The sequence below is a fragment of the Sminthopsis crassicaudata genome, chromosome 2, assembly GCF_048593235.1.
Source record: "Sminthopsis crassicaudata isolate SCR6 chromosome 2, ASM4859323v1, whole genome shotgun sequence".
Taxonomy (NCBI): Eukaryota; Metazoa; Chordata; class Mammalia; order Dasyuromorphia; family Dasyuridae; genus Sminthopsis; species Sminthopsis crassicaudata.
Window position 1 is genome coordinate 353534567 of NC_133618.1, and position 12369 is coordinate 353546935.

Sequence of the window (12369 nt, forward strand, 5' to 3'; positions counted from 1 at the left end):
TCTGATGGCAAAAAGTCTCACTAACTAAAAGATACTTAGTAATTCAGCTAGATTATAAACCACTCATGACTTCTTATCCTATGCTTTTCTTTTCCACGTCCTTCCATTTATCTCTCTATATGATTACCCCATTTATTAGAGAATTTCCCTTAAAATCCTTTTTTCTAGAACTCTTAGGTGTTGTTTTTTTTTTTTCCTCCCATCTGTTTTTTAGGTTTTATCTTCCCTACAAATACCTTTTATCTCTGAATTGAATTTGCTTGATTGCCTCTAGTTACTTTTGAATTTTTTTCCTAAAACTTTTCTTGTTTGAGGGCATGAGGAAACAACATGGCATAGTGAAAAGATCACAGAATCTGAAGTCAAGTGACCTGGCTTTGATTTCTAAGTATGCTTATTACTAGTTTTATGACCTTAAAAGAGTTTCTTCACTTCTGTACCTCAGTTTCCTTATCTTTTAGCCTATGTGATGCTATATAAAGATATAATCAGAGAATGTTAGTTCAAATACTGGTAATGCCATTATTACAAGTTATTTAACTTCTTTGTGACTCAGTTTCTTTATGTGGAAAATTAAGGGATCGGACTAGATAATTTATCAGACTATTGTAGGTCTAGATCTATAATTCTTTATATTTCCAATAAGCACTAAGTTCTCTTATTTTACAAAGAAAGTTTAATGCAGTCTAGGAGTCATAATTAAGACCGACTAGTAACTGTGGTTCATTATGCCATAATGAATAGATAGGGGAGAAAGGGAATCAAAGAATATGAAGCAAAGACATAGAAGAGAGAAGGGAAAAGAAAGAAGAAAGGTAGTGCCTGTGGTAGAAGAAATGACCTCATTATAGTAAATTTTCTTTTTTTACAAACATCAAAATGCATAAGAGGGATGATTTCTCCTGATCATTCCTAGGTTTCCACAGTCTTCAGTATTAGTAGATTAGAGTTAAACTGAGTAATGGTCTCTTTGCACTGTTCTCTTAATTCTGCTTATGTTTTGGGTGTCTTGTTAGGTGGAACAGCTGTTTCCAAAAGGCAGCTGGATTATTATGTATCACGAAAGTGAAGGAAGGTGATTCTTGCAGAATCTGGTGAGAAAGAGTACTTCCTTAATGAGGGAATTAAGGGCATGGAATGAGGCTATGGGTAAAGTGTGGTAAAGTGCCTTTGTAGCAAATTTCTCCCATAGAAATCCAATATACAAGATAGCTAGGAAATTGATGTAAATTTATAACAACAAAAACCATCCCCCAATAGCTAAATGGTCAAAGGTATAAACAGGAAATTTCAAAAGAAGAAATCCAAAAGAGGCAGTTGAATATAATCTATGAATATAATCTTTGAATATAATCTATATGCATTCATCACTGAATAATCACTGTTAATTATCTATTTGAATTTTATTAAATTAAGAATGTTTTGTTAATTTTTATTAGGTAATTATAATCTCTTAAATTTCTACTAGCAATTGAAAATATAATGGATTATGAAGGAGACACTTGCGTAATAACAATTTAGATGAAAATAGTAGCATATTATATACTGATCTCAGAATCATAAAACTAGAGAAATTAAAAGGACCTTAGAAAGCTTTTGTCCAAATTCACCAAAGAAGGTATTAAAAGCAAGTTATTTTTCATTTTAAGCCTATACTTAAACACTTTAATTATAAGAATTTAATAGCTTCTGAGCTAGCCTTAATCTGTTGTTGGATGGTTCTAATTATTAGGAAGATTTTCTTAATATTGAGCTGAAATCTGCCTTCCTAATTATGCATTATAATATCAAGCAAAACAAAACTTATTCTCCTTCACAGTGATACTTTCTCAGATATTTTGAAGGATAATTGCATTCTCCTTAACTTTTTTTTTTTCCCAAAAATGAGCAAATACTATGGGATGGCTTATAGTCTGTATTGTGTCATTTGCCCTCTTATGAATCTGCTTTAGTTTGTCAGTGTGTAATATGAAATGGGGTACACAGAAGCAAACATAACACTCTAAATATGGCCTGACAGGCAAAATATAATGGATCTATTGATTTTTGTACATGTGGGGCCCCTTCCCTTTTCTATGACTTCTTTAGGATACAGACCTATTGTATCAAAAGGCATGCATAGCTTTATAGTTTTGGGGGATAGTTCTAAATTGCTCTCCAGAAATTGGATCATCTACAAATTTTGTATACTTTTATCCAAATTTTTGATTAAACAGCATAGTGTCAAACACAAGTCCCTGAGATACTCCTTTGGAAGCCTCATTCTAGATTAATATTGATCACTTTGGATTTTGTTATTTAACCAGTCTGGCTTCAAAGCATTCTTTAGTCTTATTTATATATGTTTTGGGGTAAATAACAAAACATGAAGTCAATGACAAAAATGCTTATTCTCCATGCAGGTTTTGAGTGTGTATGTATGTGTGTATATGCTGTTTTTTTGTTTTGTTTTGTTTTGTTTTAATAGATCCATGTTTGTATATTCCTCGCTTTGCACACATGCTAGAGTTTGGAGAAAAGAACCATGAAGTATCCATGACAGCCCTGAGACTGCTTCAGAGGATGAAGAGAGATTGGATGCATACAGGGCGCCGACCCTCAGGCCTCTGTGGAGCAGGTATCTGATGCAAGTAATGAACTATAAATGTTAGCTGAGGCCCGGTGCTTAACACTTAGCCATTTAGCAAATTCAGAGGAAAAAGTAGAACCAACAAGGAGCTCCTTCAGCATCATCTTTCTGGGAGGGATGACTATGTAGCCTCGGTTACAGGAAAAGACACTGCAACTTCAAAAATGTATGGGAAATGTATGTTAACAAAATTCTATTGTGTCAATATAAATTACATTTTCAAAAACTCACTTTTATTTTCTCAAAATTTAAAAAGTTTTAAATGTACTTTTCTGCTAATTCTGTGAGACAACTTCCCTTTTCTTTGTTTGCTTTTCTCTTTTCCCCAACCTCTCTATTCTTTATGCAAGTAAGTGAGCCTCATATGGAGGGAGCCAAGAAAGCAACCTTGAAATGAGAGAGGTAGGAATGGGCTGTTTTTTTCCCTTGTTCTTTTCAGGGTGGTCTTAAAACCACCTGCTGTATTATGGTAGTTTTAGTATTTAATGTATGTGCTTAAAAAAAAAAGTCCCACTTCTCTAGCTATAAGGAGAGAATGCCAAGAAAATCCCATGGCATGACTTATGGTCCATAGGATCATGAAGAGTCAAATATGACTGAACAACTAAAAACAATTACAGAAATCATGCAATTGAATTTCTCATACTTCTAATATCATTAGTATAAAAAAGTGATCAGGAGTTTTCCTAGTGCTCAAATCCTAAGGAAGTTGTCATAGCTTTTTTTGTGTCATTGCATACCAGTTAGAAAAGTTAGTCCCATTCGTCTAGATAAACTATATATATAAGTATATATATACTTATAGATGTTGGAACAGTTTCCCCATTCATTGGATGAATTATGAATGTATATATGTGTATGTATATCTTTGTACTATTTTAAAAAAATATTCTCTACTTAAGTCTTCCTCTGATAATCTCATCATGGCAACAAAGAGACACTTCTCAAAATCTAGACTAAGAGAATTCTATATTTTCTTTTCATTTTTTATTATTAATAATTAATCAAAACCCACAAATATTCCAGTATACAAATATGAATATTTGTTATAGCTAGTTAGCCTTTTTTTCCTTTCAAGATTATTTTATTTTTCCAAATACATGTAAATATCGTTTTTAGCATTCATTGTATTTGGAACTTTTGTGTTCCAAACTTTTTTCCCTCCCTCACTTAATCTCCTGCCTTCCCTAGACAAGAAGCAATCTGATATAGGTTAAATATATGCACTCCTTTTAAACATATTTCCATATTTATCATATTGTGCAAGAAAATCAGACCAAAAGGGGGGAAAAAAAAGCATGAGAAACAAACAAACAAAAAAGATGAAAATACTATGCTTTGATCCACATTCAATCTCTATAGTTTTCTCTCTGGATGTGGATGGCATTTTTCATTTCAGTTCTGTTGAAATTATCTTGAATTGCCTCATTGTTGAGAAGAACCAAGACTATCACAGTTAATCTTCACATAATCTTGTTGTTACTGTGTACAATATTCTCCTAGTTTTGATCACCTTAATTAGCATCAGTTTATATAAGTCTTTCCAGGTTTTTCTGAAATCAGCCTGCTCATCAATACTTATAGAACAATAATATTCCATTATAGTCATATACAGTAACACCATTCTCCAACTGATGGACATCCGCTCAGTTTCCAGTTCATTGCCACTACAAAAAGAGTTGCTACAAATACTTTTTTGTATGTGTGGGTCCTTGTCCCTCTTTGGGTTATAGACTTAGTAGTGTAACACTGCTGGATCAAAGGGTATGCACCATTTGGACATAGTCCCAAATTGTTCTCGAGAATGGTTGGATCATTTCACAACTCCAACAACAATGTATTAGTGTCCTAGTTTCTCCAGCATTTATCATTATCTTTTCCTGTCATTTTAGTCAATCTCAGAGGTGTGAGGTGGTATCTCAGAGTTGTCTTTATTTGCATTTCTCTAATCAATAGGGATATAGAGTTCTTTTTTACATATAACTAAGTGGTTTTAATTTTTTTTTATCTGGAAATTGCCTGTTCATATCCTTTGACCATTTATCAATTAGGGAATGACTTATATTTTTATAAGTTTGAGTCAGTTCTCTTTATATTTAGATTTAGAAATGAGACCTTTAGGGGTAGCAATGTGGCCCAGTAGATAGAACACCAACTCTGAAATCAGGAGGACCTGAGTTCAAACCTGGTCTCAGACACTTAACACTTCCTACCTTTGTGACTCTGGACAAGTCACTTGACCCCAATTGCCTCGGAAAAAAAAAAAAAAGAAAAAGAAAAAAAAAAGAAAGAAAGAAATGAATCAATAGGGATATAGAGTTCTTTTTTACATATAACTAAGTGATTTTAATTTTTTTTTATCTGGAAATTGCCTGTTCATATCCTTTGACCATTTATCAATTAGGGAATGACTTATATTTTTATAAGTTTGAGTCAGTTCTCTTTATATATTTAGAAATGAGACCTTTAGGGGTAGCAATGTGGCCCAGTAGATAGAACACCAACTCTGAAATCAGGAGGACCTGAGTTCAAACCTGGTCTCAGACACTTAACACTTCCTACCTTTGTGACTCTGGACAAGTCACTTGACCCCAATTGCCTCGGAAAAAAAAAAAAAAGAAAAAGAAAAAAAAAAGAAAGAAAGAAATGAATCAATAGGGATATAGAGTTCTTTTTTACATATAACTAAGTGATTTTAATTTTTTTTTATCTGGAAATTGCCTGTTCATATCCTTTGACCATTTATCAATTAGGGAATGACTTATATTTTTATAAGTTTGAGTCAGTTCTCTTTATATATTTAGAAATGAGACCTTTAGGGGTAGCAATGTGGCCCAGTAGATAGAACACCAACTCTGAAATCAGGAGGACCTGAGTTCAAACCTGGTCTCAGACACTTAACACTTCCTACCTTTGTGACTCTGGACAAGTCACTTGACCCCAATTGCCTCGGCAAAAAAAAAAAAAAAAAAGAAAAAGAAAAAAAAAAAGGAAATGAAAGAAAAAAGAAAGAAAGAAATGAAACTTTTATCAGAAACACTGGCTATACAAATTGTTTCCCAGCTTTCTTCTATTCCTCTAATCTTAGTATTGGTTTTTTTGGGGGGGGCAAAAACTTTTCAATTTAATGTAATAAAATTATCCATTTTGCATTTCATCATGGTGTCTAGTTCTTCTTTTGCCATAAATTCGTCCCTTTTCCACAGACCTGACAAATAGATTATCCCTTGCTCTATTAATTTGCTTATAGTATCACTTTTTATCTCTAAATGATGAACCTATTTCAATCTTATAGGATGTTAGGTGTTGATTAATGCCAAATTTTTGGCCAGGTTTTTTTTTAATGTATTAAATTTAACTGATTTTGCTCTCTTCTGAAGTGGTTCTGATTTTCTTGTGTGCATTTTTAACATTTTTTTGAAACATTTTTTCTTTTGTATTTGTTATTTCTTACTGATCTATTCTCCCCTCTTCCCCATAAAATTTCTGCCTCAAAACAATATAGTTAAGTAAAACAAATCCTTATATTGTCTATATCTGAAAATTAATGTTTCATTCTATAACTATAGTTTATTACCATTTTTCTAAGACGTGGTAGGTGTACATTATTGTCATTTCACTGGGATATAGATTAGTTGTACATTGATCAGAGTTCTCATCTTGCAAAATTATTTTCTCTTACATTATTGATGCATCATACAAATTCTTCTTCTTCTTATTCTGCTATCAATGAGTTCATACAATACTTTCCAAATTCACTTGTATTATTTCAAGTCATAAGAATATGCTGCAATAATATGTCAGATTTTTTTGTTTTGTTTTGTTTTTTTTAGAGACTATCAAATTTTTGAGTACCTGAGTTATTTAAGAAACAGGCTAGCCAGGTATAGACATGTTTACCATTTGAAGATTGACCAGTAGAAGAAAATTTTCTGAAGAATTATAATGATATCACTCTAGATTGTATAGCTTAGATATTCAGTATTAAGTTGTTTTGCTTCCTTTGAGTATGTTCAGAAGTAACATTTAATCATTACCATTGGTATCAAATCCAATGAAAATATTTGCCACCACTTAAGAATTCTTGTGGGCTTCATATTGCTCTTAAAAAAAATTATATTTGATTATTTCTCAACTTTGTAGTAATAACAATCCTAGAAAAATGGCATGAAAATTCAAAACTGAATGTTGATGCATTGAACAATGGGAAATAGGGGTTAGGTTCTTGTAACCACCAAAAACTAATCTTTTGCTAGAAATTGCTGAAAATGCATTTTTCTGCATATAATTCGCTATAGAAAAGCATTAATTCAGATATGTATTTTTCCTAACACAGAAACTATAGCATTACCAATTGAATATAGCATAGAAAATAAAATTGGTAACATTTTTTCTTGCTAGCAATTCCTATCACTAGAATTCTATAACCTTTAGTATAGATATACTAACATCTATATATTTTTTTAAAAAATTGATTATAGATTGTAGACACTTCTCATAACACATGAAATATACAGTACCATAAATGCTATTCACACACAAAAAAATTCTTTGAAACATTTTAAAATCTGAACATTATCTTCCATTGTATCCAATGGTGATGTGAGAATTTTGTATCTTATACTATGATGCCCTCTAAAGACCAAGGGTAAGGTTGCAGGAACTTTAGTTGTTGCTAAGTTGTTTCCAAGACTGGCAAGATTTTGACATCACCTCTGATATTCTGTCCTTCATGACACTGGAGAAGATTGCACCAGTTTGAAATAAACTATCAGCAATGTCTGCTTCATATGCTATTTGAGTTTCTTAAGGGTAACTTGGCCAATAGCAGCTGTAAACATTCTTTCATGACATTTTCCCAACACCTTTATTTCCTATATAAAGTTGCATCACAAACTTTGTATTCTTGGGCTTAGAGCCCAGTAGACTTGCATTAGAGTTTGGGGGAATAATTGCAACATAGAACTTGAATTTTAAAGGCAAACGATGAAAATGCACAATGAATGCATGGGCAGCTCTTTATAACAATGGATGAACAAGACTAATGAATCATCTAGTAGGATACCAGTCTTTCCACCTTCTTGCATACATAGTACCTCTCATTTATTTCTACAGCACACAGCTATGAATGTGCATGGTTGCCAATGTGAAAGTCAAAATGAAGTTACTATTAAACTCTTGCTTGAAGCCTTAATAGTTAAAGTTGAAGATTAAATATATTAATATTGTTTATATACCATTGTGTTTTTATTTTGTTCAATATTTCCCAATTAAATTTTAATTGGTTCTAGGCAACTGTTTTGGGTCTCATAGGCCCATATTACAGCTCTTTTCTAGACTTCCACGATATTCAATTATGTAGGACAGTAATTCCAGACCATTGTTTTATAATATTATATCTCCAGTTTTTGATCTTGGTGCCATGTTATCATAATAAAATTCCTTTTAACTCAAGTTTTACAAAATATATTTGTAATAGAAATTATATTTAACAAATATTTTATCACATATCTGACATATGCTTGCCAATGGCTGATTCTTAGAGAAGACAATTTTATCTAAACAAAACAAGTTTAGAAAAGTTATAATCTTGGCCCTCATACAATTTAAGATTTTAGTAGGAGGTTAATATAAAAATCAATTTTTAAAAATGTGATTATGATAAGCATGTTAGGTTAAAAAAAAAAAGTATAAACAAATTTCTGTATAAGATCCAAAGAGGGAAAGTTATAATACTTTGGGGGACTCAAAAAGGTATTGAATGTTGAAGATTCCAGAAGAATAAAAATTCCTGCTTTGGTATTTATTGAAGGAAAAAATTGCTGACTGAGCAGTTTACTAGTGGAATAGCATTAGATTAGATTTAAAATTAGAAAGCCTGGGTTTGAATCCCATCTCCCTACTTTCTAGCTAAATGACTTCAGCCAAGTCTCTTTTCTTTTCTTTTCTTTTTTTCTTTTGTTTCTTTTTCTCTAAAGCTGTTGTAGTTAGAGTACATAGTATCTGAATTGTCTTTCAGCCCTAAAACCTATAATTTTTTGTTCTGTTTTTGGAAGCAAAATCTTAAGGAAAAATTTGATTTTGCCCATCCTGTGTTGTACAAGACTGTGTATAAAAGCATCTTTTCGGGATTTACAGTAATAATACCTAACATGTATGTAGCAGTTTAAAGTTTGCAAAGTGCTTTACATATATTGATTCATTTGATCCTCAAAACACTAATTAATTTCATTATTTTTAGATTAAGAAACTGAATTTTAAATGACTTGCTCAAGATCACACAACTAGTACAGGGTCAGAATTCAAACTACTCTTCTGACTACAAGTTCACCTTATATTCACTTTCATCATTTATTTCTCCTTTGTATTCTATCTTATACTCAACCTGTTTAGATATCTGTGAATTGATTCATAGCCCGGATGGTTCTTAATTTTTAATTACTATATAGTTTTACAAAGATTTTCCTTGTTCATTTTGTAGCACTTCTAGTTGCAGCAAGAATGCATGATTTCCGAAGGACTGTTAAAGAGGTTATCCGAGTGGTTAAAGTTTGTGAATCCACATTAAGGAAGAGGTAGGTGTGGTTTGAAGTTGTGTACATAATGTATATCAGAGTTTGAATAGAGAAGTATTTTTTTTTTTCACTAGCATGTTAATGCTTCATGCCATTTATCTTGATTTCTTCATACTTTGGATGATATAGGATGAAATAAATACAGTTGTTTCCCAGTAAATGCTTGTTTGTTGATTTCAATTAAATTGGACATGTAAGACACACAATATACTTTAAAACTAGAAAACAATAATAATCAAAGCATTCAGAGAATTTGAAGTGAGTGTAAGCTATCATGAAGAGATAAGAGATGATAGGGGGAAAAAGCCTGTCATAGATCTTTCTAGACTAAATTTCCATAAGACCTTCAAATGATCTTTATGAGTTTCCTAGTTACTCTTCTCTTAACCAGATTTAACTTGTATTTAAAATTGGTACCTAGAATAGAACACATCAGCATTCTCCAGATGTGATCTGAATGAATAATACAATAGGATATCACTCTTCTTATTCTAATTACTATCCCTTTAAAAAAATTCATTCATGTTGAGCATGTTTTTTACTTAAATTTCTGGACCTGCTATATAGCTATATCTACTTTACCCTTTGCTTTGGGAGTTAAAATGTTTTTATAAAGCTAATTGCAGAATTTTACATATATCCCTGTTAAACTTTGTCATAAACTCATCCCATTTGCCTTATCTTCTGAGATTTTTTAATTCTTCCAGCTCATGCCACTTAATAATTTGAGAACCATCCATCCAACCTATCATTTAATGGTGGTTAATCAGAACATTGAGCAAAGTAAGACTATAGATAGTAGAGCCCTTTGAGGGATAGTTTTCATTGTATTCTTGCCCCACTACTTCAAAATGTTCACCAATTATCTTGTGCATTGTTATAATAAGCTCATATTTTATGTAACTGTAACTTTTTTTTTTCCCTGCTGAGGCAGTTAGGGTTAAGTGACTTGCCCAGGGTCACATAGCTAGGAAATGTTAATTGTCTGAGCCCAGATTTGAACTCAAGTCCTCCTGTCTTCAGGACTAGTGTGCTATCCATTGTGCCACCTAGCTGCCTCCAAACTAACATTTTTGAGCAAGTTGTTTCTAGTTGTTTATGCTATCACTTGTTCTTTCCCTGTAACTTCCAAACTGATTTTCTTATATTATTAAAATTTTATTTCCCACATAAACCTTGCCAAGTCTCATTTAAATCCCAACAGCCAGGAAACAAATATAAGAGGATTATTTAGCTATTGAACCTCAATAAAAAGGGAAGCTCTTTAAGTGGGGTCTTCTCTCTTTTCTATTTAGCTTGATGCTTTGTTAGGCAAACAGGACATTTTGCTCCAATTAGCTATTGTCCAATTTGCTATGAAATAGCTAGGGCTAAATTGAGGAAACCAGTGTATCTTTTGAAGAGAGAAGACATAGTAAAAATTGAATGCAGTCATCTTACTGGAGAATTTGTGAGTAAGAGTTATTAGGTCATATTTTAAATTGAAATTGTTACATGTTTCACTCCTATTTAAAATGAAAATGTTATTTTCTTTGACAAGGTAAATATGAAGTTAAGTCACTTGCTAATCTATAATTATTCCTATATTTACATGATTTTTTAGAGCTTGATTGATAATTTTATTTGAAATTATATCATGTGACAGAAAGAAAATGAAATTTATTTAGGTTTCTTGTGTTTATTTATTAAATCAAATGTCTTTCAATAAGCACTTTAAAAATACTATAAATATAAATAAATTTGCTAAATATGATTTTATTTTTACAGCTTCTTAGTAGTCATATGTACAGCCCTCTTATGTCTGATGAGTAGGGCAGTGATATTGGTTTTGGCAGAGAATTGTCAGATTTGAACAGTTTCTCTTCTAGAACTTTACTTGGAGTCTCTGTCCTCTCTCTAGGGACATTTATTTGAAGGAAGGTTACTAAAGTATATATGTTTTCACTTTGTTATTTCAATGTCAACAATTTTCTTAGTTAGAATAGCAGGTTGGCAGGATATGTCAAATGAAAATGTTGATAATGGTTATGTTTAATGGACACATATTTGCATAAGGAAAATGCTGTTTATTTTATGGAGCCACTTGTAAATTTTATTTTTTGATACTGGTTTCTTGGTGAATTCATTGTTTTATTAGTCTGATTATTTTGCCTTTCTATCTTATGGCTCTTTCATTCTTTATTCCCCATAATTCTTGTTTAAAACTTACCATATATCATATATCATCAGTGTCCTGGTCAAAGAAGAATTATATCTTATGTATCCTTTTGAGGATATTAGTGAAGCACTTGTATGTCCATCTGTAGTCTTTATCTTGTTAAACAAACAGCCTTTTTTTGTTTGTTTTGTTTTTTAAGAGTCAGGGTTGTTTATTTTTTATGTCATTACTTCTCATGTAAATCATAGGTAATAGGTGTAGTATATTTTTGTTCAGAGTGCATGAAACTTTGCAGTAACTTTAAAATGTTATTTTCCAAGGGGAAGCAGTTTTCAGTTTTACTTTGCATGCTTTTAGGCTAACAGAATTTGAGGATACACCTACCAGTCAGCTGACCATAGATGAATTCATGAAGATTGATTTGGAAGGTGAATGTGATCCACCTTCTTTCACAGCTGGGCAAAGAAAGTTAAAGATAAAGCAGGTAAAAAAAAAAGTCATATCCTCCTTGTTATTTATTTAGACTGAATAGAAAAAAATAGGCAAAGCAATAACAACACTAATAATAACACATGTGATATTTTAATTTTTTAAAGCATTTTTAACCTATCATAATAGAACTGATAAAGTGCCAAGGGGGTAATATTCAAATACCATTTTAATGTAATTTGGAAAAATCTTGTCAACATACATTAATGTTAAATTCCAAAGACACCATTCATATTTTCAACTTCCTCATATTCATTTTCTGCCAAACTACTATTACTTTAGGTTCAAAATGGTCTTTTTCTTTATCTTTCATTTTGGGAAGAATGGCTTTGCCATATGCTAGCAGTGGGACTTTGAATTTGTGTGGGGGGGTATTAACACACATGCTTTTTGTAAGGAGTCTCACAGTTGTAACACTTTGTAAATCTTCAAGTTGTAAGCCATCATCATCAACATTATTATCCAGTAAGTTATTCTGACTTTGACTTTCTATTATTGCCATTCATGAAAAAAGGAAG

The 12369-nt window shown here is 31.7% G+C and overlaps 1 protein-coding gene across 4 annotated transcripts in view; it reads left to right on the plus strand.

The window, feature by feature from the left end:
- The window catches only part of BRF1 (BRF1 general transcription factor IIIB subunit), a 180255-nt gene that overhangs the window by 75460 nt on the left and 92426 nt on the right, over positions 1–12369 (plus strand). For 3 of the 4 annotated variants that reach the window (XM_074290807.1, XM_074290808.1, XM_074290810.1), the window contains 3 exons: positions 2468–2617; positions 9111–9204; positions 11720–11846. In XM_074290807.1, the coding sequence (XP_074146908.1) occupies positions 2468–2617; positions 9111–9204; positions 11720–11846 (371 nt within the window). Of the gene's footprint in view, positions 1–255; positions 1095–2467; positions 2618–9110; positions 9205–11719; positions 11847–12369 lie in introns of those variants that run through there. The other variant, XM_074290809.1, reaches the window with a different exon arrangement.